The 27303-nt window shown below is 43.7% G+C and overlaps 2 protein-coding genes and 1 long non-coding RNA gene across 4 annotated transcripts; 1 reads left to right on the top strand and 2 right to left on the bottom strand.

Annotated features, from left to right (window-relative positions):
- Positions 1–257: 257 nt before the first annotated feature.
- Positions 258–23167, bottom strand: POLB (DNA polymerase beta). The gene is made up of 14 exons (XM_082230451.1): positions 22977–23167; positions 20352–20409; positions 19231–19297; positions 17802–17876; positions 10030–10088; positions 9566–9615; positions 7643–7694; positions 6175–6229; positions 6006–6078; positions 5036–5106; positions 3852–3938; positions 2453–2517; positions 1746–1885; positions 258–531 (listed from the first exon to the last, which is right to left on the bottom strand). The coding sequence occupies exons 1-14, from the start codon at positions 23035–23037 to the stop codon at positions 437–439; spliced, it is 1008 nt and encodes a 335-aa protein (XP_082086577.1). The 5' UTR covers positions 23038–23167; the 3' UTR covers positions 258–436.
- LOC309536593 lies at positions 2763–3845 on the bottom strand. Its single transcript, XR_014221657.1, has 2 exons — positions 3524–3845; positions 2763–3413 (listed from the first exon to the last, which is right to left on the bottom strand). It is a non-coding gene; the product is annotated as an uncharacterized lncRNA (long non-coding RNA).
- A 60-nt stretch (positions 23168–23227) lies between the features above and the next one.
- Positions 23228–27026, top strand: UFM1 (ubiquitin fold modifier 1). Of its 2 annotated transcripts, XM_082230726.1 has the most exons (7): positions 23228–23331; positions 23425–23481; positions 24366–24423; positions 24522–24561; positions 24849–24881; positions 26064–26152; positions 26260–27026. In XM_082230726.1, coding segments are annotated over exons 1-6 (258 nt in total). In that variant the 5' UTR covers positions 23228–23329; the 3' UTR covers positions 26132–26152; positions 26260–27026. The 2 variants fall into 2 exon arrangements, with proteins under 2 accessions (XP_082086852.1, XP_082086851.1); XM_082230725.1 differs by lacking the exon at positions 26064–26152.
- The last annotated feature ends 277 nt before the right edge of the window (positions 27027–27303 follow it).

Genomic DNA, 27303 nt, shown 5'->3' with positions numbered 1-27303 from the left:
GTCAGTCAACAAGCCTCTGTGTTTGTACTTGAATGCTGAGTCACAGCGCTGGGCTTCAGCTCCCAAGCCCCTACTTGCTCCTCTAATTACATTTTTTTGAAGTTGAACTGCTAATTAGTGCTGCAGCTCTGTGTTGTGTAGCAGAACTCAGACTGCTATGTCTGAGCCTTACCTTTTCACTTGGGTCAAAATATACCTCTTAAGCCAGATCTGGGGAATCTGAAGCTTTGCAGAAAGAAGGTAAGTCACAGCCAATATACACCAGCTAGCGTTTTAATTCAGCACACACTACTGTAAAGTTCCAAAGACATTTAAAAACGAACCACACACTCACTTCCCCAACAGGATTAAGCAATAAATTACAGTCTCAGGCTAGATTGCCACCACCTCAACCTAAGAAATTAGCTTCTCAAAGTGCCTGGGATTGGGAGAGCAGCTATTCACTCCGCTCCTTTGGCTCGCGATACTTCCACTGGATGTAGTCAAAGATGTCCTTCTCACTGTTGACAAGGAGGGGCTCCCCAGCAACTCCTGAAAACACACACAGTGCAAATGGGGATGGGGGAGTTAAGTCCACTGGTAGGAAGGCAGGTTTATGGCAAAGCACTCCACTCCACACCCTCCAGAGTTATAAAATCAGTATTATGTGAACAGTATAGAAAACGAATTGCATTTCTTGTGGACACAAATGCTATTTAGCAAAAGCAGAATCAGCAACAGATCAGCAGGTCGTGGAACCAGCTCTGTTAGAGGGTAACACTCCCGAATGCAAAAAGTGAGGACCAGGGTGTGGGTGGGTGTCATGGAGGGGGAGACAGGATACAAACAACAAAGGGAAGGATCACAGCTCGGAGGGAGAGCATGGGCTTTGGATGCAGCGTTCCAGATGAAAAATCCCTGGCCGCATCCGCAGGCAGAACTGGGAAAGGCTTAGGCATGAAAACCTGGAAAGCTACTGCCACTCAGTCCAGGCCAGCCTTCCCCAAGCCGCTGCCTGCTAGATTTTTGGACTACAATTCCCAGCAGCCCCAGACAGCATGGCCAATGGTATGATGGGTATTGTTGCCCAACACGCATTAGAGGGCACACACGTTGGCAAGGCTGGCGTAGACCAGTGGTTCCCCAACTCCACTCCCACCAATGGACCACCTGAAAGTTGTTCTTATCTTGCTGCCCCACTTGGGGATTTTTCTGCCTGTTGCAGCAACTGGAGGGGGCCGTGCTAGATGCTGTATCATTTTTACCTGTTACTTTATGGATTCTTTTATTTCTTATATATTGTATTCCATAGAATTCAAATTGTAAAATAATCATACGCAGTATGTAAGAAAAGAAGCAACAGAAACACAATTAAAAATCATTTTGGATATTTAATGCAACGAATGTGCCACCTCCTGCCTTCAATCACAAAACCACAGACACCTTCAGACCACCAGGATAAAGCTGGTGGGCCACTGGTGAGCCACAGACCAGTTTGGAAACCCGGCTGCTAACAATCTTCACCTAGAAGGACCAGCAGTCCAGGGAAGTGAACAAGCCCCTTCTTCTGGACACTAGAAACATTCCCTTGTCCCTACCCACCATTTTTCTTCACTATCTCTTTGCAGCCACGAGAGCTAGATGTTTATTTCCAGGAAACAGACAACGGAACCAGAAGCCAAGATTTATGGCACGGTTGCAGTCGAGACAAAGAAACACAGGGAGCCTCAAATCCATCCCCTAAAAGAGCAGATATGAGCACTCACCGGTGATCCCCAAGGGCCGGATTGTGTATTCATTGAGGGTGAAGCCCATTTCCAGAGCATGGGTTCTCATGTTCTTATTGAATATGTCGCTTCCAGTGAAGTAAAGAACTCCACAGTAATACTGATCCCTGGGAATCAACCTGCAGAGCAGAACCAAGAGGGGAAGCACAGTAAGAACCTAAGAGAGCCTGCTGGGTCATATCAAAGGGTGCCCATCCCGTTCTCACAGTGGCCACCCAAATGCCCCAATGGGAAGCCTGCAAGCAGGACCTGAGCACAAGAGACTCCCCTCACTTGAGATTCCCAGGGGAGGAAGGTCACAGCCATCCTGGCTAGTAGCTGTTGATAGACTTGTTCTTCATGAACTTGTCCAATTCTCTTTTCAAGCTATCTAGATTGGTGGCCATCACTGCCTCTTGTGGTAGCCAGTTCCATAGTTTATGTGCTGTGTGAACAACTCTCTTATTTGTTCTGAATCTTCCAACATTCACTGGCAATGAATGGCTCTCTGTCATGTGCAAGAGCTTCCTGCAGCCAATCAAAGCCCCACTTTGGTTTCTGAACGTTTTGGAAGTCAAACAGACTTCAGGAACGGATTCCGTTTGACTTCCAAGGCATGACACTCTCTCTCTCTCTCTCTGTATTACTATTTATTCCATCTAGCATACCAGTGCAGTTACCAGCCCCCTGTTCTCCTTGAGATTTACCTGATATCAATCCTCCTGTAAGGGTAAGCAGTTTCCTCATCTTTGCTTGGGAGCTGACACACTCCCTATAAGTTAAAGAAAGAAAACGTACATACATACATACATACATACATAGCAAGGAAAACACCAAAAATTATTAGGTACCCTTAGAGCCCGACACCTTTGATCAAGCATGCTGCCCCCAGTGTACCCCATACCTGGTGTCATATGACAGAGACTCAGTGTAAACGCTAAACAGCTTGTGGAGCAGCTTTCTCCAGAGCAGAATTTCCTACCAAACAAATCCCTTCCAATATGGCTGGGATTGTAGTTTTATTTTGCAGGTAAACCTACACTCTTCAGTTCAGCAATTCTTTGGCTTCAAAAGAACCAAATGGTGATTTTCTGAAACTGTTCACGAATGCTGGGATCTGGACAGGAGCACTGAGGATCTCTGGGGTGGTTGGGAGAAACTGCTTACAAAAGCAGGCTGCAGGGCCGCTTGTTCCAGAGATCCATTTGGACAGGTACAGGCAGCAACCGCAGGATTGCGATTTTTGTGCCCTGGAGGGCCAGCTAGGTTTCTCCCACACATGTACCCATAAAAGTAATAGGTATGGAACAGCATGTCAGTTGAAACAAGAGTTTGCAAAGATAAGTTTAAAAAAGGGGGGGCACGTTTCCACACCCATCACAGAACATGCATTTTCTTGGTCAAGATTTAGGACAGAGGGCTCAGTCTAAATGCAGCCATTTTAGCGCCACTCACAATTAAGACGTTGAGAACAAGATATCTGAGGCCTGCGGAGACACACCTAAACTGGATGTGAAACTTGATAGCACACATCCGGAGCAGGAGAACACTTGATGGTCTCTCTCCAAATAAATGATGCTTTCACCTTGTTCTTTGTGGCAAAACCCACATCAAAGGGGGATTAAGTATCTGCATCCTGACAAAGAATCTGTTGCTGAAACAAAAAACCTGAGATTTTCTGCAGCCAAAAAGTCTTTCCCTACAACTCCACACAGCTGAATTTCATAGGAACGTTTTAAGGAAATGCTGACAAAGAATCTGTTGCTGAAACAAAAAACCTGAGATTTTCTGCAGCCAAAAAGTCTTTCCCTACAACTCCACACAGCTGAATTTCATAGGAACGTTTTAAGGAAATGCACTTCCGCCCGAGGTCAAACATGAAAGGGGGTTTCCTTGACTTCAATACCGACATGGAATTTTAAAACTTGCTAGCATTTCAAAGAAGAGGCAAGTCTGGGCTCTCTTAATTTCTCGTGGCTCATAAATTGGCATTCCAATTGTCAAGGACTAAAGAAAGGAGGCGAGAACTCAATTACTTGGGGTTCTCTGTCTTCTCCTCCTGCAGGTTTGAGCATCTTTCAAGACATGTGGAATAAAAACACTCACCATGAACTTGGTGTCTCCCTTCGAAAGCGTATCTGTAATGAAGTGGATGTTTTCCAGTTGCTCGACCACTTGATGCAAAAGCTTTGGCTTCAGAAGGAATAATATTTGTCATCATTGAGTAGATAACAAAACACACTTGTAATGTTTATTCAGATGCCTCACAAACTTGCCATCAGAAGGAGTCTAGAAACTGTTTCTCCTCCTGCACAGAATATTTGAGGGCTGCTGGGAGGCTATTCTCTTGGGAACATCAGCAACAACTTAGAGCCTCTGCCCTGTTGAACGCTCTTTTGCCTTGAAATAAGGCCTAGTGCCATCTTGTTTCTGGCGCTTACTACAACTTTTCACTCAAACCTTCCTAGATCAGTTGTTAGTTATGCACTATGTTGCATCTCACTGGTCACTGTGAAGTCTGAAATGCATTTTATGCTGTTTTATCTTGACTGCTGGCAGGCTATGCCTTTTTTCCCTTTAAGACTGATAGGTGCTAAGCGGTCTAAAAATATTTTCAAATAACTAAATAGAGAACAGGGACAAGGCAAAGTCATTTTACTGCCTGAGGTGGAAAGACTAAGGACAGCCTCCTCTGAATCACAACCACTAGAAAGTTCTTCAGCACAAAATGAGAAACTTGTTTCATAGACTTTTATGTAGCAGATCTTCCCAGTGGAAGGTGTCCACAATGGAGCAGATCTGTCTGTTGCCTGCTCCGGTGACTCTACTTGTTCTTGGAGGCAGCTGCAGCAGCTTGCTTTCCTCTCTGTACAGGGCAAGAGTTGAGGCACAGAAGAAAATTGTTCTTGCTAAAACTGGGGATTCTGGTTGCCTTATGACTGTGTTAGGCAGCAGTCACCAACATGGTGCCCTCCACTGTTGTGAACAACTCCCATCACCCATGACCACCGACTGTGCTTGGGGGTTGGAGTCCAACAAAATCTGGATGGCACATCTGTTGGTTACCCCTTGTATTCGGGATTGGGAAGAAATATTATTGCAGGGCAGACTTAGGATCTGTCATGCCTCACCATTCTCAGGCTGGGGCTGTCCTGCCTGTGCAGATGCAAGTCATGAAGTATTATGTTTGCACACCAGTATTTGCTGCATTTTTATGAAGTCTGTAATCCAAACTCATAAATATATGTTCTGAGTGGTGTTTTTTTAATGTAATAGACTGCAGAAAGCACCTGTTTGGAGGATTCTGAAGTGAAGTTTGGATGGGTCAAAAGAATATCCATATCCCCACTTGATTCTGCACCTGTCAAAACCAGAGTATAAGAGAATAAGAATCTTGCTTTCCAGCCAAACCTAGAAACTTTGTTTTTATTTCCTCACTTCTACCCTTCAGCTCTGCTGTGGTCTGCAAGGTTTAGTTAGATCTGCAATTGAGGTAGGTAGCTGTGTTGGTCTGATGCAGTCGAAATAAAAATAAAAAGTAAAAAATTGTCTAGTAGCACCTTATAGACCAACCAAGTTTGTTCTGGTATAAGCTTTCGTGTGCATTTGAAGAAGTGTGCATGCACACAAAAGCTGATACCAGAACAAACTTAGTTGGTCTATAAGGTGTTACTAGGACCTTATTTTTTTTTTATTAGATCTGCAAGTTTTACAAGTCCCACTTCTGCCTCAGTTAAGTGACATAACTAATGTTGGGATCTCAAGCATGTTACATTTTTTTTCCAGACTAATAAATACTAAGCAGTGTAGAAGTCACCAAGAAAACACAAATAAAATCAACAAAGTTTTTAAAGACAAATACAGTGGTGCCCCGCAAGACGAATGCCTCGCAAGATGAAAAACTTGCTAGACGAAAGAGTTTTCCGTTTTTTGAGTCGTTCCGCAAGACGAATTTCCCTATGGGCTTGCTTCGCAAGATGAAACGTCTTGCGAGTTCTTGCGAGTTTGTTTTCTTTTTCTTAAAGCCGCTAATAGCCGTGCTTCACAAGACGAAAAAACCGCAAGACGAAGAGACTCGCGGAACGGATTAATTTTGTCTTGCGAGGCACCACTGTATACAGAACAAGGGGCAAGAACATGTTCTTGCCCCAGTGTTCTTGCCCCAGTCAGAACATGTTCTTGCCCCAGTCAGGCATTACAGAAACCTCAGAATTGTGCCAGAGAGGACACAATTTCCCACAACAACTAACAGAGACTCACCTCGACGGAAACTGCCACACACTGTAGCAATATACGTGGGGTCCACTTTCTTTACCTCGCTCAAAACGATTTCCTGTTTTGGACAAAAAGAGATCAAGTGATTTGATCTTTCTTCCACAGACCCCTCCTTGCCTTTCCCCTCAGTGAGGAAGATGGTGCTTTTGCTCACCTGCATCTCTAACATCTCTTTCCGAGGAATTCTTTTCTCAAAGTCTTCAAAGTACCTGCACATGCAAAATAAATGAGGATAAGGAAGCAGCAGTGACTGTGTTCCTGGGCGCACCAATTTTCAAGTTCTTTTGAAATTTAAATCCACTGACTCTTATAAATCCCTCCCAGTTACACAGTGCAAATTCAGGATTAATTCAAGTACTAATTCGCATATGTTCTGCTTTGCTGCCCAAGTTTTTTTACTGCAGTTTTACAGGGTGTGTTATATGGATTTTTGTATGGTTCCTACTGGTAATGCATTGTTCTCTGAGATTGTTGTGCTTAGACTCTTCATGCAGCAAAGAACTAATACCAATATTGTGTCAGCTTTAGAATAAGTATTGAACAAAACCTTCTATCATCTGATAGATATAATATGCTAAAGCTATTGTTTAAAACAGAACACTTCTGACACAGGCCAAGCAATATGCCGCAGCAAAAAATATCAGTGATACATGAATGCTGCTTCTCAACATGACTTTGTTATAAACCTTCCTTTTTCAACAAGCCTTTTATGGGGAGGTTTTTATCTCTGTCTGTATCTCCATTGAATTTTGAAATTGTTTTTATGTGTTTCTATTGTTGCTTTTTTATTATTAATCACTTTGGGATATTTCATTTAATTTATGATTCACTTCCCACAAAACAAATAAAATAAACACATCTTTGAACTGGTCAGCAGCACTACTGCCCATACAATGAATGTTTCACTACTAATGGCTCCCAGTACGTTTCCGAGCACAATTCAAAGTGCTGGTGTTGACCTTTAAAGCCCTAAACGGCCTCGGCCCAGTATACCTGAAGGAGCATCTCCACCCCCATCGTTCTGCCCGGACACTGAGGTCCAGCACTGAGGGCCTTCTGGCGGTTCCCTCATTGCGAGAAGCAAAGCTACAGGGAACCAGGCAGAGGGCCTTCTCGGTAGTGGAGCCCGCCCTGTGGAACGCCCTTCCAGCAGATGTCAAAGCGATAAACAACTACCTGACATTTAGAAGACATCTTAAGGCAGCCCTATTCAGGGAAGTTTTTAATCTGTGATATTTTACTGTATTTTTGGTTTCTATGGAAGCCGCCCAGAGTGGCTGGGGAAACCCAGACAGATGGGCGGGGTACAAATAAATTATTATTATTATTATTATTATTATTATTATTATTATTATTATGGCCCATTTTGCAAGTAATTCAGTATCACAGAATTTCAATCAAGAAACCATGGAGGGCAAGTCAGACCCTGACCAACACCACAAACTGCTGAACAAAGGTAGCTAAAACTTGCATAGAGATTAACATTTGGCAACAAATGAAAAATCTGCCATGGTGTTGCTTCTGAATGTTTTATATTAAAAAAGCTCTATGCAAGTGTGCCATCAAATAACTATAAATGTCCATAACTGAACCTTTAGAGGAAGAAAATATGCATGTCTTACTTCAATCCAATTCGCTGATGATGGTTCAGTTTGTGCTCATTTTTTCTTAGATCTAGAAGGAGCAGAGTAATGAAATCAGTTAAGCATTTTATTAAATGACTATCTCTTCCAGATGAAGCATTTACCAAGTGACTGTCCTGATTTGCTCTCAGAAAACTTGCACAGAGGCTATATCCCATCATAGTCAAATGGCTGCTCTCCTGAACAAATTACTGTATTTTCCCATCACTTTTCTGACTACAGAAGTCCAATCTTTTTCAAAAGTGGATTTGTTGTGTTGCTCTTGCTATTCATATTGTACTGTGTTGTTGTTTTATTCCTTAAAGTTGGCTATGAAAAAGTACTCTTATGACGCAAAGGGCACACGGAGGCATCTCCTCATGCAGGCCTGTGCAGTCTAGAAGCAGCCCTCAAGAGAGGAGGAAATGTTTGGCACAACTTCCTTGGCACTGGATATATCAACAATCTGGGATCTCTGGATTGTGATCCCAAGGAGACAGACAAAAGGGAGAAGTAGGTCACAAGCCTGATTACTGCAGAACCAATTTGGTTTCTCCCTCAAAATGTAATAGCCCCTGAAATACAAATAGTTACTTGCATTAGCTTTAGAAAGAATATTCTCCAAAATTAAGTAAATAAAATAAACCAATCATCAGTTATAGAAACAAAGAAAAACCATCCAGTTGATCTAAATCAATTTACCCAGGGGCAAAAAATCCAACTTGTCAGCCCAAAGCGGTCCTGAACAGTAAAGTTTTATGCATTTCTGGAAGGCAAAAGAGAAGGACCTTTGTCTGAGCAGCTTCTGGTTGTACTTCAGATGGCAAAGACCATCCTAAGCATGAGGAAGCCATTGGTGGGGGCAGGGAGGGGGCACCCAGTGAGCTACCCACACTGGAAGAAGGGCAGATGAAAGTGATGGACTACATGGAATTGGCAGAAATGCCTGGCAGAATTCGTGACCAGGGAGAAGAGTCGGTGGAGGAAGATTGGAAGAAATTTAAAGACTACTTGCAGAAGCACTGTAAAATTAAGGAATGTTAAAATGATGTCTGATTGAAAAGAAGTGGTACTGGTAAAAAGATTTTTAAGAAAATGTAAATGGGGATTGATAAAGGACAAATGCTAGAGGGTATGGATTTGCTGAATTTAATATTTGAATTGGAATACAAAGTGGGAGGTGGGAGGAGGTCAAGAAACTAGTGAACAAAGTATAAGAGATGAAAATATTAACATATTTTCTGTTTCGCTTTTTGGTGTTCTTTTCTTCCTTTCCTTTTTTCTTTTTTTTTCTTTTCTCTTGCTAATTGTTTCTTATTGTGTATTTTTTATATGTTTTGGTTTTGTATGTTTATATGCCTGAAGTTCTTTTTATGTTTAAATTTTGAAACCTTTTATTGTTTGTGAAACTTTAATAAATATTATTTAATAAAAAAGGGAGGGGGCACCCAGTGGAATGGGAGGAGGAAACTCACTTCAGTTTCCTCAGGCCAGATATGAAATGGCAGGTTAGAACATAGAAAAACCCAGCAACACCCCACCCATCACCCCAAAACAGTAATTCGCATACCAAACACCAAAGGACACAAAAGAAATCCTTCAGTTTTCAACAGATAGGGATAAAGAGGGGCATCTTCAGCAACTGATAGAAGCTGTCAAGTGATGGTGCCAGATGCTCCTGAGGGTGGTAGAACAGAAAGGAGGGTCTCCTCCACTGATCGTGATCCCTGGGCTGGTCTATTGGAGAGGGTGATGGTATTGGGAGGGAGTACTGGATGAGGGGGGAGATGGATAGGGCCGCAGAGCTATAGTTGAAGAGTCCCCCTAGCCCTGTCTAGGCATTTCCAAAGATGGAGGCATGTTGGCCTAAGCAGATAAGCAGCATGTTCCCTCAAACCAGAGAGACAGCCACAGCGGACTCACCTTCCAGAGTTTTAATTCCTTCGTCCACAAACTTCCTGGCAGCTGCAGGCCTACAAAGCAACAAAGCTGCTCATCACCAGTTTGAAGAGAATCTCCAGCATAACATCTCATGCAAAATTTCACTCCATGAGGATGTGTCTGCCATGGGACAGATTGCTGACCCAGGGCAAACAGTGGAAGAGTTTTAGAATTAAAATGACAAAACAGCAGAATCTTGGACAGCAGAGGAAAAGAATGTCAGAGCCTTCCAACGGGGAGGAAATAACAGCTGGTGGGAGTGGAGAATCCAAAAATATCTGGGGGGCACCAAACTGGGGGGAGCTGGATTATGAAACTGGGACACTGTCAATAGCAGCAGCAGAATGTGAATTTCAATCTCCTCAAATTTGAGATCAAATGCATTCAGGAGACCCGGTTTCAAAGCTCATTTCTACCCTTGGTTTTAAAAACGCACACACATTTACCCTATACCGCTGACTCTGGTCAGGAAATTGATAGAAGAGCTCGTATCATCCTGTCGAATCTAGAAGGAGAAAAAGAACAGGCTGTTTCCAACTGCACAAATGAAACAGATAGTCAGATTATGGCAGGGAAACGGTTTCTGTGAAGCCTGAGTGAGACATTGCTTGGTTCACTCAGCCAAAGCAATGCCTGCCTTTGTCTCCTCCCTGCTACGTGGTGGGATGTGGGAGCACAGGCGGCAGCGGAGACAGAAGCAGCAGGGGAAGATTTCCCCATGAACTGTGCAGAGTCAGCTTTCACAAAGAGCCTGCTGGATCAGACCAATGACCTGTTTTCACAGTGGCCAACCAAATGCCCGTGGTAACCTGCAAGCAGGATTCCAGCACAAGAGCAGCCCTCTTCCATCCTGTGGTTTACAGCAACTGGTATTCAGAAACATTGCTGCCTCCAACTGTGGTGGCGGAGCTTAGCTACTGTAGCTAGTAGCCATGGATAGCCTTCTCCTCCATGAATATGTGTAATCCTCTTTTAAAGCCATCCAAGTTGGTGGCCATCGCTGCCCCCTGTAGGAACAAGTTCCACAGTGTAACTATGTGATGCGTGAAGAAGGACTTTCTTTGATCTGTCCTGAATCTTTCAGCATTCAGCTTCACATGAGATGATAATAATAATAATAATAATAATAATAATAATAATAATAATAATAATAATAATTTATTTATACCCTGCCCTCCCTGGCCAGAGCTGAGGTCAGGGCGGCTAACACCAGTAAGATTACAATAAAAACATAATAGAAAGAAGAAGAAAAACCAATTTAAAATGCAACCTCATTTTAAAAGGAGCCCAAAACCGTAAGGGGAGGGAGACATAAGGGTCATACTGAGTCCAAACCAAAGGCCAGGCGGAACAGCTCTGTCTTGCAGGCCCTGCGGAAAATGTCAAGTCCTGCAGGGCCCTGCTCTCTTGTGACAGAGCATTCCACCAAGTCGGGGCCAGTACTGAAAAGGCCCTGGCCCTAGTTGAGACCAAGCTAACCACCATGTGATTTGGGACCTCCCAAAGTGTTGTCATTTGTGGACCTTGAGGTCCTCTGCGGGGCAGACCAGGAGAGGTAGCTGTTCTTGACAGAGTTTGGGACTCTTTAAGGTGCAGAATGGGGACAGATCTGACCAAGCAGTTTCAGTAGTGGAGCAGATGCTCTGTGCGCAGAATGAATCAGCTTCTGTCCTGGGTATCTTCAGGTAGGGCAGGGAGTGTCTGCCAGCCAGCCTCACCTGGTATGCAAGGCAGCTTCATATGCTGGCATGGTTTATTTTTATTCATTAAATAAATGTTTCTTAACTGCCTTACTTCAAGAGATTTCAAGGTGGTGTACGCAAGTATTAGGCAAACTATTCACCCCATTAAAAAAACCAAAATGACACTCCACGCTCTTTTAGTAAACCTCAAATCAAATCAAAACTTTATTAGCAAAGCCAACAGGCCACAGCTGTACAAAAGTTAAAAATGAGAATAGGGATAAAAGGAAGAAAAGAACAGACAAAAGGAGGTCCGTCGGGTGAACAGGTCTGTCACTCAGATGGTGGCCCTCAATTTCACAGCTCTCTCGATGTACCTCGCGACCTTCTCTGTTATCTGACTGTTCGTATCAGATAATAGAAAATGCAGTGTAATGTCTGTTGAACGGCCGGGGTTGGAGAGAATGAGTGGAGTAATAATCTCATTCCTTAGGTCTTTGTAAAGAGGGCAAGAAAAAAGGACGTGGGACACTGTTTCCGTGTTACCATCTCCACATGGGCAGAGTCGTTTTTCAAATGGGGTCTTTTGGTAACGACCTTCGAGTACAGCAGAGGGAAGAACATCCCATCTAGCCAATGTAAAGGCACGTCTGTATTTTGGGATGGTTAGTTTAGACAAATATGAGGCTGGAGAGTCAAAATGAGAAGGGGGAAAGTAGGTATACCATGGGCACAGTTTCTTTAAGATAGTCAGGTTGTTTTGTCGTTCGATGTCTTTCAGGCGCTGGCCTATTAGACTCTTTGCTTTGATGAGGCCCATTGATAGTAGGGACTGTGAGTGCAGACCGCATGTAAGGAGTTTTTTATGCACAGTTTTAAACCACTTGCTTTCGTGAGGGTCTTGCATTACTAACGGCAGTAGACCAGGAGGATTCAGATTAAGACGAAGCCAATAATTAAATGTTCTCTGCCAGGTCCGAGTTTCCACAGATGGAAGGCAGGCCTCGAGTCGCAATGCTGCGTTTGGAACACAGGGGGGGACACCGAGTATTTGCCTTAGAAATTTGGACTGGACAGTTTCAAGACTGGAGCAATGGGTCCCCGTCCAGATTTGCGCCCCGTACAATAACTGCGCCAGAGGTTTTGCTTGATAAACTTCAAGGGCTGCTGGGATGTATCTGCCCCCCTTCGTATAGAAGAAGCGGGACAGCATCTTGGTGCTTTGAGCAGCTTTTTCTTTGGCACATTTTTGGTGGACATCCCAGGACCCGGTCGACTGGAAAACGATACCCAGATATTTGAAGGCTTTGACTTGTTCAATTGTCTGGTTATCCATCCTCCAGCTGTACTGTCTGTGTTTCCTTGCAAAAACCATGATTTTGGTTTTCTGATAGTTTATTGCAAGTTGCTCTCTTCTACAGTATGCTGAGAATTCATCTATGAGCCTATTTAAACCTATTCTTGTTCGGGATAGGAGTATCGCATCGTCAGCGTACAAAAGCACTGATATTGCTTTGTCAGCCAGTTTGGGGGCGTGGAAGTCCGGAGATGACAAACAGTTAACCATATCATTGATGTAGATGTTGAATAGAACTGGAGCCAGGATACAGCCTTGCTTGACCCCCTTACTGACAGGAACTGGTCCTATAAGATGGCCATTTAACGAAGTTCTTACATGCAGCACCGTGTCTTTGTATAAACAGCTGATCAGAAATAATAGTCTTTTGTCTATGCTAGAGGTGCTCAATTTGTCCCAGAGTCTTACACGTGGAATTGAATCGAAAGCAGCCTTTAGATCAATAAAGGCTGCATATAACACCCCACGGGATTTTTTGGCATATTTGTCAATTAAATAGGCTAGGGTGAAGCAATGGTCTATGGTGGATCTGCCTTGCCTGAAACCCGCTTGCTCTTCCGCTAGAATAGCTTCAGTTTCCAGCCAGCTAGTTAGCTTGGTATAAAGATGTTTGGCATATAGTTTGCTGAGTATAGGCAGAAGGCTGATTGGTCTATAACTCGCCGGATCTGTCATGGGACCTTTTTTGTAGATTGGGATAATTATTGCCTCAGTCCAACCATCTGGGAGTAAACCCGTTGAGTCGATCCAAGAAAATAAAGACGCCAGCAGGGGGGCCCACCAGCTAATGTTGGACTTCAGAAGTTCGGCAGGGATGTAATCATTCCCTGGGGCCTTGTTGTTCTTTAATTGTACGATTAAGTTCTCAACTTCCTTCGGAGTTACTGCTGGCCAATGAGGTAGGTCCTCCAGTTGAATGCATAGTTTGTAATGTTGGGCTTCCTGGTCATAGAACAAAGATTGAAAATGGCGCAACCACTCCATTGGTTCCACTGTACAGATGGAATTAGTGCGCTCCTGGTCCAGTAGACCAGATATGGTTCGCCAAAAGCAAGTAGTATCTTTCTCGTGCGATGCCTTAACCAACCTGTGCCATGCGGCTCTTTCAGCTTCCAGTTTCTTTCTCCTTAATAATTGTTTATACGACCGTCTCAGATAAATATAAGCATTAAGTAGGAGAGCAGTCCCTGATTTCCTGTATCTCCGGTAGGCTGTTCTCATTTGTCTCCTTGTTTGCCTGCACTCCAGGTCAAACCAGCTAGCTCCGTCCTTTGCCCTCTTTGTAGCGGAGCTATGTATCACTGTTGTTAAATGGGGTTTCAATCTTTCCAGGAGTAATTTAAAGCGTTCCATAATCGCAGCTGCTGAATTTCCTGATACAATAGCGGAGCGAATAAGCTTTAACTCCACTGACTGAAGAAGGAGGGTTAGGTTTTCATTCAATATTGGGGACCATTTGAGTCTTTTGGGGGCTGGTATATCCAAATTTACAGAAGGTATATATTGTGGCTCGGCAATAGAATAGTCAAAAGGCCCGCCTGCAAGCTCTAAAATTAGAGGTAGGTGATCACTCAGAGTATTATGGCCCACTTGAAACTTCCTTATAAAGCTGTGAGCAAATCTTGAGATTAAGATATAGTCTATAACACTTCCCCCAGCCTTGGAGAAATGGGTATATTCCCCGGGGCGGTCCCCCTCTATATTGCCGTTTAATATCAGCAGTTCCCTCCGTCTAGCAGCCTGCGCTAAGCAGAGACCTGGGAAATTACTTCTACTATCTTTGGACAGACGTGTCGCGCCAATATCCGTCTGTTCTTCAGTGTCCAAAAATTGGTTGAAATGAGTGTGTAGACTGTTGTCATCTGTTCCTATACGAGCGTTGAAATCTCCACACACAATGGTCAGGGCAGACGGGTAAGTAGATTCGAGTGGCTCTAAAAACGCCTCTAGCTCAGCCCATGTAGCCTTAACAACGGGTTTTTTTTGGCCTGGGGGGATATAGACATTGACCAGCAAGAGAATAGTTCTCTTGAAGCTAAGTAGGGCGGCTGTTGCTAAAGAGTTGCAGCTGGGTAGGGCTGTTAGGGAGTGCGCTAGCTCCGTGGAAATGAAGCAAGCTAGGCCACCCCTAAATCTGCCGCCCCTTTGAGATGGAGAGGCAGGCAGGTAGTGGCAGTTATACCCATTAAGAAATATAGGGTCATTCTGCCATGTCTCCTGAAAGAAGATGATGTCAAATTGCTTAAGGTAACACAAAAATTGTTGATTATTTTTCTTGGCGTGCCAGCCCGCGATATTCCAGGACAGCACTTTTAGGCCCCGGGCCCTTCGGGGGGCTGGATCTATGTCACCACCATGTCCAGCAATTCTTTGGTGTCTAAAAAAACACACCCGTTGGTTCTTTTCGAGGCTGGCTGCTTGGAGAGAGTGTAGTGATCCTCTTTTCTTGGTGATTTGGGGCTAGATTTTGGAGTTGGGGGGGAAGCTAATTCATTCGGAGACAATTTAAGATAGCTGTGCCAGGAGCTTTGAGGTTTCACACCTTGCTTTGGTCTTACTTTATTGTACATCACAGGGGGCTCTGATTGTAATTCCACGTCCACACATTTAAAGGTGCCTCCCACTGTCTTCTTATCCACCAGACATTTGGGAGATATAGGCTGCACATAAGGGTCCTTCATTGTCTCACCTTGATCATCCTTTTTTTCTAGTCTGCTTCGAAGTAAATCAAATCTTTTCAGGATCTCAGTTTGAGCTGGAGAATGCAGTGACCAGAATCGCTTTATCAGCGAGAGTTCTTCCTCCCAAACGGAGTCCTCACTGTCCCACGTGGGAGGCTCGATGCCAGTTGGGTGTGAGGCTTCCTTTTTTTCATTTGGTGCTGTTTGGTGGGGATGATCCTGCTGGAACTTATGCTTTCTATTTCGATGGTTTTGGTGGTTGGTTTTTTCCCTTTTGTGAACTTCCACTCCTATGCTCTTGGGCCCTATCAGAGGGGTTGCAGGTGCTCTATTTTCAAATATTCTTAACAGAACTATTCTTTCTTTTTTGAATAGGTTTTTAGCTCTAAAAATGAAACTGGCCAGATTATGATCTAAAAAAGTAATCAGTGCTCGTACCGAGCAATCATCTTGATGTAGATACTCTATAGCGGCTATGTCAGTTGCTTTTACTACCCCCGGTAAAATGCCACTTATAATAGACAAAAAGTGGTCTGTACGGTCCAACCCTGCGTAAAATCTAGGCGGTTTAGGGTAATTAGCAAAGACAAGCTTTTGTGGGATTAGGACTAAACTCCATTCTCTTTTGGGACACAACATCTGTCGAACTTGAGAGGAGTGGTTCCCCTCGATAGTTTGGGTCGCCTGCTCACCTCTGTCTACTGATTCTGTGCTGGCCATGAGGGGACTCTGGGGCGATATGACTGCAGATGGATCAGTTCCTTTGTCCCAGCTCGGTGTTGATTCTTCAGAACTTGATTTAGATTCTTTTATGGGTGTATCTACTTTACGTGTCTCTTTGATGGCACTCGACTTGGATTTGTTTTTTCCACTAGTAGAAAGGGATGGAAGAAGGTTAAAGAGCTTCTGCCAATATTTTTTACAGGTACGGTGAGTTGTCTTAAGCCGCCTTAGGTTTTTCATGTTTTTGCTTTTCTTCCTCTTAGGCTCAGCTTTTTTCCTCCGAGGTTTACTGGGGAGTGGTGGATCCGGGCTGGCTAGGGGATTTGTATTCTGGTCTGAAGCGCTCACATGTTGTTTGAAGTTATCCACTAGGGTCAGGAGCAGCCCGTTTGTTATCGCTAGAAATTTTTTAACGTTAAGGAGATCCTTAGAGATCTGGTATATCTGCTCCTGAAGATGATCACCCCACATTTCTGTTCCACAGTCATTGGCTTTCACCCAGTGGGATGAAAGATTACCTCCAAGTTCCAGCGGTGACAAATGAGGATTGGCATCGGATGTGTTGGCTGTGTTAGCCTTTGTAGCATTCTCTGCTATGGCAAGTTCTTGAGCCAGATTTGTTGGATGGTTTGTCCACTTGTTGTTTGTTTGCAAGTCCTTTAACTGTGTTGACCAATCCAGCACTGTAAGTGGCAAAGGCATAGCTACATCTAGGATACTCTCATTCAGAGTTCTCTTGCTCGAGTCTTTTTGGGGAAAGTAGCTGGTAATTTTACTTTGTCTCCTTCGTCGTTCCATCGGCCTCTGTGGTGAATTAGGCAGAATTCCTTGGTCCTTGTAATTTTTCCTGGTGAGGACCATAGTGGGTATATGGGTATATATGGATGTATAGTAGGGGGTGCTTGCTTACCGGCGGCTTATCTTTTGTTCTAAGCTGGAGTAAACAGTAGCAGAGGTGCCGATTTATGGAAGTTTATGGAAGTTGCCTCCTGAACCTCTCCAACCTCTCCAACCTGTTTAGTTCTCCAGCTATTTACATCGGGACTTGTGAGGTATCAATTATTTGAAATGTTAGAAAATATTACTGGTCTTAAGCTTCTATATTGTGCCTTGTTTCGTTTAAAGTTCAGCTAGGTCTTTCTCCCTCATTCAACATCCTCACGACGTAACCAATAAGGTAGCTAGGCAGTATAACGAAGCAGAAAAAAGAAAACAAAAGTCCCTTGTAATAATTATCGGGTTGAACTTGCCTTGTGTTTCTTGGGGTTATAGCAGCTTCAATTCCTTCCCTTTTTTTTTTATAGATAAAAAGCTCGGCATCTTCCGAAGGAGTAGTTGGCCTCCCCCGTCTGCTAATTACCAGCTTCGTGAAGATAGGGCGGCTTGCTGAGCCTCCTTCGGATAAAAATAGGCCTTTGGCAGTTAATAAAAAAGAGTGATAGTTTAAAGCTGCTAAGCTCGGTTAAAAGAGAGGAGAAGAAGAAAAAAAGAAAAAAAAACTTTAAAAGAGCTGAAGAGTACTAATAAATCTATATATCAACGCGGAGCACAAAATTGAGCTACCGCTAACGACGCCATCTTGGATCCTTTTAGTAAACCTCTTGTGGCTTTATTACAATCAAGTAGTGTATAAATGTTGTGGGTAGGAAATTTAGAAACAATATAGAAGGACAACTAAGTTCAATATGCATGCTTGTACTTTGCATATACGTACTTTCGGAGTGAAATATTATACCACTTGTACAAAACAGAGTTATAAAAATCCAGTTAGTTACCTTTTCCAGCTTTCGTAGTTTTCCGGTAGATAAAAACTCATCAATCTTTTCTGCAATTTTAGCTCCAACTCCATCCTTTAAAAAAGAAAAGAAAAATGAAAAAATGGGAGAGCTACACAGGAACTTAACTTACAACAGCGAGCAAGAGAGTGAAGCACATAAAACAATGTTGTAAAGAATAAAGCATTTGCCATAACAACATGGAGGACGAGTCCTCCACCTGCTTGTGACTTGCATTCCCATTGTCCCCCGGTCAGCAAAGCCAATCTAAGGGCAGAATCCACCAGGAGGTTCTTCTGTGCTAGCCCCATTGAGATGATCAGAAGCAGCGCAAGAACATTGGTTTTGTTTTTAAGTTGCACGGCTCCTTTAAAACATGCTACTTTCACACATGAACATGCCCAAAGCAGCTGACAACAAAAGAGCAGCAATACAGGAACAGTAATGTACATCAAAACAGCATTACTACTATGGTCTGCTCCCGATAAGCTTCAAAACACAATACAGCAATCCAATAAATGACAATTCTACAACAGTTTCTCCTGCCAACCTAGCAGTTCGAAAGTACATCAAAGTGCAAGCAGATAAATAGGTACTGCTCTGGCAGGAAGGTAAACAGCGTTTCCGTACGCTGCTCTGGTTCGCCAGAAGCGGCTTAGTCATGCTGGCCACATGAGCCAGAAGCTGTACGCCGGCTCCCTCAGCCAATAAAGTGGGATGAGCGCCGCAACCCCAGAGTCAGCCATGACTGGACCTAATGGTCAGGGGTCCCTTTACCTTTACCTTTACCCATGTACTGGGGATGCGGGTGGCACTGTGGTTTAAACCATTGAGCCTTGGGCTTGCTGATCAGAAGGTCCTGTTGCTTGGTCCCTGCTCTTGCCAACCTAGCAGTTCGAAAGCACGTCAAAGTGCAAGTAGATGAATAGGTACTGCTCCGGTGGGAAGGTAAACAGTGTTTCCGTGCGCTGCTCTGGTTCGCCAGAAGCAGCTTAGTCATGCTGGCCACATGACCCGGAATCTGTACGCCGGCTCCCTCGGCCAATAAAGCGAGATGAGTGCCGCAACCCCAGAGTCGGTCACGACTGGACCTAATGGTCAGGAGTCCCTTTACCTTTACAACAGTTTATTTCAATCAAGCAAATGTTTAAACAATGTTCCAAGTAAATTGGAAGTTAGCATCAACACCTAAACCACAACCAATTTTGCATATTAATTGTTATAATAAAATAATAAGCTAAGACACAGCACAAATCCCCATTCTTTTTTCTCATTGTGTTTCTATTTTTACTTTGGCAGATTACAAGCCATAAATTTGAATATATTTGTGGTAAAATTTGTAAACATATACAGAATCTGAAGATGAATTTTATCGATTCTGAATTATTCACAAAAGCAATGGGTACCTGCCTGTTCTTAAGGGACTTACCAGCTTCTTTGCTTCAGCTCCACTTTTGATCTTGCTTGGATATTTCGATATCACAGAGGCTGCCTTCCTGTATGCAGCAATGAAAAATCTGCAGTCATATTTTGGGCCCCCCAAAATTGGCACACAGCATGAGATCCCCATTGCCGTTCCACTGAAAAGCAACACCCTTCCAGAAATTACAGTCAATTATAGAGAAGAAGCAGAAGACAGAAGTTCAAATATAGGATCTCTCTCCTCAGAGAAGTGGCAGACAGTAACTGTATACATCCAGGCCACTCACTTTGCAGATCTCCCTCCAGTGCAATCCTGTAAAGATTTCTGTTGGGCCAGGTGTCATGGTCTGCTGGCAAACAGATTATTTTTTTTCTTTATAGGCCACTTCATATTCCAACAGAAGTCTCTAAGCAGTTTACAAATCCCAACGAAAAGGATTGAGTATAAAAATATGATATAAATTAGACATGCAAACCCAACAACTATTACTGCTGCTACTACTACTGATTCCACGTTGTTAGTAACATAATTAAATATCTCCTAAAATGTAGATAAATAAATCATATACAAAACATCAAAATATACCATAATGCAGATAACACATTGTAATTACAGTATAACATTGTTATAAAACCCCCACATAATTACCAAAACCATTAACACTACATAAAACTAAACCCACAACCCACACAAAGACAATCATTCAACAGACTCCTAACACTCACTGTCACTCCATCCACTCAATTCTCACTTTAAAAAGCACACCTAATACTGAAATAAAGGACATTATATTTCCACTTCTGCACAGGATTTGTATTTTGCAAAAGTAAAGATGTTCCTTTACTTTATCTCAAGAGGTGAGACCAAGTTCTCCTAAGATGCTGTCTCCGTTTTGCACTTATTCCTGGAGACTCAGCCATATTTTGAAGGGGGGGGGGGGCACTGATGGAGATTTGCTGTGAAACAGAGTCAAAATCTGGGATGGGGTGTCAAAGTACCACCATTGCAAGAAACCAAACCCACACGCTATGAAATGTCCTTATTTCAAAGCCCTCTGTAAAACTGCTTTGCCAAAGAATCGGTGGGTTTCCAAGCCAAGGCAGATCAGATGATAGCAGAGATCTTACCTGTAAGCATTGTACTTGTGGATGGCCCTGTTCACATTCCTCTCATAGTTGGCCAGTTCTGAAAAAAATATTCTAGTTAATTGTGAACAAAATCACATAAATTGGGAGATTCGTCAACCTTTGAATGCCTGCTGAAAACTTTTCTAAGCTGCCAAGCTTATGCAGGCAATTTAGAAAATATATATTTTCATAATAGTCGTACCTTGGATCCCGAACGCCCTGGAACTCAGATGTCCTGGCTCCTGAATGCCGCAAACCCAGAAGTGATTGTTCCAATTTGTGAACGTTCTTTTGGAACCTGAACATCTGACTGGGCTTCCGCGGCTTCTGATTGGCTGCAGGAGCTTCCTGCAGCCAATCAGAGGCCGCAATTTGGTTTTCAAACATTTTGGAAATCGAACGGACTTCCAGAATGGATTCCATTCAATTTCCAAGGTACAACTGTAGCTTGTTAATGGTCTCAGATTCTAAATTTTTACATGCTTTTATTATATACAGATATCACTGTAAACCACTTTGATATGATATAGTGGTATATACTTTTTAAATAATAAATAAATAAAAATAGGGCCCAACTCAAGTCAAGGTCAGTATGATTCAGTGCCAATCATTTAAATGACAGAGATAAGTGACTGCTCAACTCTACTTCAACTGAAATGCATGAAAAGAGGGTGCTCTGTTTGCATTGGATTGTGCCCATCTACACTGAAAACAGAGAAAGATCTATAGATATAGGGGACGGGCATAGCAAATAAAAAGCAGAAAATTAAGCAAGCATAAACACTGAGGCCAGACCAAGACTATAAAAAGTGAAGACACAATTTTCCCTGTTGCATGTGACCATGCTGGACCATTTGCAGAGCCACACCACACATTTAAAGCACATCCAATGCACGTGACTTTCCCCAAAGAATATCGGGGACTGTACGGTCCCCCTCACAGAGTTACAATTCCCAGCTTCCTTGCCAAACTACAGTTCCCAGTTCTTAAAATGCAATAGGATGGTGCAGATCTGCTGGGCAACTTCCATCACTCTTTAGTATCGGCCATGCTGGCTGAGGCTGATGCGAGTTGGGAGTCCAACAAGCATCCCACCCCTGGGTGGAGCCCAGCCACACTTGAAGGGCTTAAGAGGTTTTACGATGGCATCAACATCTGTGGACTGGAGCCCATGTGATCCAGTTCAAGAGAAAGCTTGTGGACACTCCAGAGGCATTTGACTAGCTGCTGTGAAAAAGAGGCTGATGAACTGAATGGATTTATGGTCTACACCAGCCTTTGCCAACCTGATGCCCTACAGATGTTTTGGGCTACAACTCCCATCAGCTCAGCTGGCCAGGGCTGATGGGAGTTGCAATCCAAAACATCTGTAGGGCATCAGGTTGGTGAAAGCTGGTCTCCAGGGTACAGGTCTCACAATGAAGGCAGCTGTGAAGCTGTTCCCCATGTGGGCATGTGTTAATGGTTTGTTTTTATTCTTGTTTTCATTTTATTATGTATTCTAATTTTATATCTTTATGTTGTGAATTACCCTGTGATCTTCAGATTAAGAACAGTGTACAAATTTAATAAATAGTAACAGTCCTAATAGTAAAATAAGTGGAATAATTCAGCACCTTGCACCCACTTCCTACATGAAGGCCCCCCCTGCAGCCTGTTCTGTCCTTGACCACTTCTGCCATTTCTTCCGCCTTTTCTGCTGCTTTCTCTTGATGACTTGCCTTTAATAACTACTTAGCCAGGAGTGGAAGTGGGGCTTGCCAGGCGCAAGCAGCCCTGCCCTACAACCTTCCAAAGCCAAGAGCAGTGGTTCTGAAACTTTCAGAATAAAAATTTGCTTGCAGCACACCAATTTTTTTCTTATGAAATGCAGTAGAAAGTGCAGCAAGGATTGCGCTTGGCATCACTTGATGCCCCTGCTCTCATTTTGAAAAGATACCTATCAATATTCTGCAAATAATAATAATAATATTTCTATACTACACTAAAGTACTTATAACCATATATGTATTTTAGATACCGTATTTTTCGCTCCATAAGAAACACTCTTTTCGTCTTAAAAACTAAGGGGAAATGTCTGTGCGTCTTATGGAGCGAACGTGTGGTCCCTGAGGCTGGGGGGACCTGGGCTTCCCCCGCCCCAGCCCCGCGGCTAAAAAGGAAGCCAAGACAGCGAGCAGGATCCATCCTGCTTGCTGTCTTGGCTTCTTTGCTCTTTGGGGCTGGGGACCCGGGCTTCCCCTGACAGCCCCAGAAGCTCTGGGAGAAGTCCGCTGCTCTTTGGGGCTGGGGAATAAAAATTTTTTTCTTGCTTCCCCCCCCCCAAAAAAAAACTAGGTGTGCCTTATGGTCCGGTGCACCTTATGGAGCGAAAAATATGGTAATATGTAACACATACACCTATATACTAGACAAGCGTATATGAAATTTTTGCATACATGGCGATACTTTTCATGTACTTTTCACTTCATTTTGTTCAACTGAAGTACTTTCAATGCACAACTGAAAGAGCAGGATCGGGACCCCGCCCCCCGCCCTGGCCCCCCTCCACTTATGGGACGCCCCCCCCCCGGCAGGGAGGCGAGAGAGGCTTCTCCCCCCCCCCGCCGCCGCCCGGCCACGCACCGCTCAGGAAGTCGGTGATGCCCTCGTTGGGGTTCTCCTGCGGCGCCTTCCTCTTGCTCATGGCGGGGACCAGGCCGCTCCCGCCCCGGGAGGAAGCCGGCTCGGCCGCCGGCGGGGCAGCTAAGCAGATTCAGAGCAAACTGGGGCCTCCCAGGCGCTTTGGACTACGAGTCCCATGAGCCCCAACGTCATTCGGTTGCGCCAAATAGAGAAGGCGGAAGTGGCCTCTTCGCTCCAATGAGGTTCGCGTCTCTCCTTTCTTATCTCTGTGGGAGGTGAAGGAGAGGCGCGTCCGGAAGTGACGCAGCACGGTTCAGGAAGCAGGAGCGTCAGGAGCTGCCTGAGAGGAGAAGATGTGAGTCCGCTGGTCGCCTTCTTGCGCCGTCTCGGTCTGTGCTGTCCGCCCGCCCGCCACTAACCGCGCTCTGTCTCCTTTTCCCCTTCGCAGGGCCAAGGTCACCTTTAAGGTCACGCTCACCTCAGACCCGCGGCTGCCTTACAAAGTGTGAGTCCCCTCGCTTTCCTGGGTGCGCATGCGCGGGCTGCTGAGCCACATCATTCTCTAGCGGGCGGAGGGGCGGGGCTTTTCTCTGCGACGCTACAGTTTAATCAGCCTCTGCCGGGAACCGCCAGAGGGCGCTCCAAGACGGCTCATAATAATATAGGGGTAACCGTAGGGACGCGGGTGGCGCTGTGGGTTAAACCACTGAGCCTTGGACTTGCCAATCAGAAGGTCAGTGGTTCGAATCCCCTTGACAGGGTGAGCTCCCATTGCTCGGTCCCTGCTCCTGCCAGCCTAGCAGTTCGAAAGCACATCAAAGTGCAAGTAGATAAATAGGTACCACTCCGGCGGGAAGGTAAACGGCATTTCCATGCGCTGCTCTGGTTCGCCAGAAGCGGCATAGTCCTGCTGGCCACATGACCCGGAAGCTGCACACCGGCTCCCTTGGCCAATAAAGCGAGATGAGAGCACAACCCCAGAGTCGTCTGCGACTGGACCTAACGGTCAGGGGTACCTTTACCTTTAACCGTATATTATGCCATACTTGACTCTGCAGGCAATCTCAGTATTCCATGCAACAGTCCTGTAAGATAAGTCAACATTATTCCACATGCCATGTTTTATTTTGTTGTGGCCTGTCTTCTCCAAGCAATTTAGGGAATTAGGTTTTGAGTGGAACTGGCTTGGTCTGCCCTTTACCTTAAATATAGTGAAAAAGGGGGATATGCGGGAAGAGCAAATAGCAGCCTTTCTTCCTCACGGCTTTTAGACCTTAGGGGAATGTATTGTGAAAATCAGCTGCTAACTAGAGATTTGTAGCTGCTGGAATGCTTCTTTCTTATTAGTTGGGGAACTAATTAGGAAATCTTATTTATGGTTTTCTGTAGACTGAGTGTGCCTGAAAGTACACCATTTACTGCTGTCTTGAAGTTTGCTGCAGAAGAAGTAAGTAAGGTTCTGGCAACATCCAAATTGCACCTGCTGTTGCATTTCTTTACGTGTTGATGCTTTTAAAAAATGTATTATATTTCCTTTTCAACTAGTTCAAAGTGCCTGCAGCAACAAGTGCCATCATAACAAATGGTGAGTGTTTCCCCACTGTAATTTAGGAAACTTTGAAGTAGACCTGGTGCCAGGGGCCAAGATGTTCAGGCCTCTCTTCAGGTGTTCAAAACCAATCTAGTCCAGGTTCCATCTATTTTAATAGGACTAATGCGGGAGAAATTCCAGTTGATTCTGCCTAGGAAGTTCATGCTTACCAATGTTTGTAGGCTTCTGTGATGCAACAGCAAGCTTCCTTTTGGTTATTGAGAGGAGTTGCTGGTTAATACTTCCATGTGTTGACGGACTTATTTACTTTACCCCCACAGATGGAATAGGGATAAATCCTGCACAGACAGCTGGTAAGTAGTTATTTGCAGTTAGATTTTTAAAAATGGAATATTTTTCTATGTAAGTTTTTTTAATACTGTCATTTTCTCAAAAGGATGTACAGTCATAGGAAAAGGAAAGTACACCCTCTCTGAATTCTTTGGTTTTACATGTGAGGACATAACAACAACTACCTGTTCCTTAGCAGGTCTTAAAATTAGGTAAATACAACCTCAGATGAACAACAGCACATGACATATTGCACTGTGTCATGATTCATTTAACAGAAATAAAGCCAAAATTGAGAACCCGTGTGTGAAAAACTAAGTATACCTTATGATTCAATAGCTTGTAGAACCACCTTTAGCAGTAATTACTTGAAGTAATTTTTTTCTGTATGACTATCAATTGCTCAAATCGTTGTGGAGGAATCTGGGCTCCATTCTTCTTTATAACATTGCTTCAGTTCATTGAAGTTTGCTGGCATTTGTTTATGGATAGCTCTCTTAAGGTCCCTCCACAGCATTTCAGTTGGGTTGAGGGCTGAACTTTGACTGGGTCATTTCAACACCTTGATTATTTCCTTTTTCTGATGATAATTGCTTATGATCAATTAAACAAGGGTGTTTGATTAACAGCAGCTATCTGCTACTTAGCTTCTTAATTCCTCTGGAAGCAGTAAGGGTGTGCTTAGTTTTTCACACATGGCTTTTCCATTTTGGCTTTATTTTTGTAAAATACATCATGGTGCAATATTTAATTAATTTTAAGTAAATAATATTATTAAGTAACTATTACTGGTAAGATTATTGTTATTATGTCCTCATATGTAAAACCACAGAATTCAAAGAGGGTATACTTTCTCTTTCTTTTTCCCATGACTGTAAGCTGCAGATGAGCTATGCAAGTGACATTTTAAAAAATCTCAGCCAGACCTCTTTAGCTTTCCTGTAACCAGCCTGGTCAGAATCTTTAATTTTGTCATCTCTGCTTAGGCGTTAGCAAGAGAATGCAGCAAAGGTGTCTTAACACATTACAGAGAACTGTTCACACGCATCTGCTGTGACCTGTCAGACTAGAACAAGTTGCCTTCATGGCTTACTTCCAATAACAGCAAGTCATTTACCCAAAGCCTTGCCTTGGCTTACAGTGATTTATGCTTACCTTTTAATGTACTCTCATGTAACCAATTTCTTGCCCCCCTTCCTCACTAGGAAACGTCTTCCTTAAGCATGGCTCAGAATTACGGCTTATTCCCAGAGATCGTGTTGGGAAATGTTAACATGTGTACTTACTAGATAAGGTAAATAGCAGGCAAAAAGGATCCGTAAGCATATTCACTTAGGAATTAACCTACTATATTATAATGCAAAATACATTGTATTTCCCTGTGAAATCATCGTGCATCAGCTGTCAACTCCTGCCAAGAAAAGAGTGGCCTCAGAGGTTGGATGGACTGCTTAGAATTGAAGGACCCACTGAAATTTTACTGAAAGACTCCTATAGAGAATCGTCTTACGGAGTGGCTGGATTTTCTTCTGAGGAAACAACTTCTTCTAAATGGAAGCTTATTTCCAGTATATGGATGTCTTTGACTTGATCCAATAGTTCCTTGCAAGTGTGGAAGGACCAGTTTGCATCAAAAGCTACCCCATTCACTAGGATTGAGCAGACACTGTCATGTGCAGTGGAAATGTGTGCTGAGCTTCTTTCTCCAGTGAAGTAAACTGGGAAGTCTACTCCTGGGATCTTCCCGTATGCACTCCAAGGAGGTTGGAGCCTGGCAGCTGCCATTCACAGCCATAGCAGATTGTTTGGATATGTTGATGTGAACATGTGTGTTAAGACCTAGTAACATTAAATACCTGGTCATAAGGAGCCCAACTGAGTAATACCACTATTAATCAAATAACAAAATGGGAAATGCTGCAGGGTTTGTTTCAGTTATGGAAACTTGTTTGCACTTGTATCAGGAATTCCAGCTCTCATTTTTCATTCCATTAAAAGAAATCATTTAAAGGCTTTGGTTGCTGTTTGGGGGCAGAAATGTTCGTAGCGTTTGTATGATTTAATTGTGCCAGCCTTCATCTGCTTGTTTTATTCAGAATGGCACTGTCTAGCTTCAAGATGGCTCATTTTACCCCAGATAGATAATCAATTATACTTTATATGATTAACTTGTCAGGCCTTTGCATATCAACACAAGAACCTTGAACCTGGCTCACTAGCATATTGCCTTGTTGAGTCAGAAACCAGGGATACCTCTACTTATGTTTTCAGAAGTGGGGTTGGGGTTGCAAATCCCTGAGCTCATGTGCCAAGTTAGTCCCACATCCAAGCCTTTCTGCTGCTACTCTCCATCCTCGGACAAATGAGGTGTCAGTGAACAGACTGGCAAAAGATATTTTCCTGCAGTGGGGAGGGTAACTTATTTTGCATAAGCCTGGTGTCAGC

The sequence above is a fragment of the Podarcis vaucheri genome (genome assembly GCF_965113315.1).
Source record: "Podarcis vaucheri genome assembly, chromosome: 7".
NCBI classification, from domain to species: domain Eukaryota; kingdom Metazoa; phylum Chordata; class Lepidosauria; order Squamata; family Lacertidae; genus Podarcis; species Podarcis vaucheri.
Note: the sequence above shows the minus strand (reverse complement) of the source record. Positions and strands in the feature narration are given on the sequence as shown.

Bases quoted from the DNA above. Each gene is read 5' to 3' on its own strand.
- POLB (XM_082230451.1), bottom strand. From the start codon at position 23,037: ATGAGCAAGAGGAAGGCGCCGCAGGAGAACCCCAACGAGGGCATCACC. The intron at 20,410-22,976 runs GTGCGTGGCCGG...TATTTTTTTCAG, and splicing joins CATCACCGACTTCCTGAGCG to AACTGGCCAACTATGAGAGG. The intron at 17,877-19,230 runs GTAAGTCCCTTA...TCTTTTTTAAAG, and splicing joins GAGCTGAAGCAAAGAAGCTG to GATGGAGTTGGAGCTAAAAT.
- UFM1 (XM_082230725.1), top strand. The intron at 24,424-24,521 runs GTAAGTAAGGTT...CTTTTCAACTAG, and splicing joins TGAAGTTTGCTGCAGAAGAA to TTCAAAGTGCCTGCAGCAAC. The intron at 24,562-24,848 runs GTGAGTGTTTCC...TTACCCCCACAG, and splicing joins AAGTGCCATCATAACAAATG to ATGGAATAGGGATAAATCCT.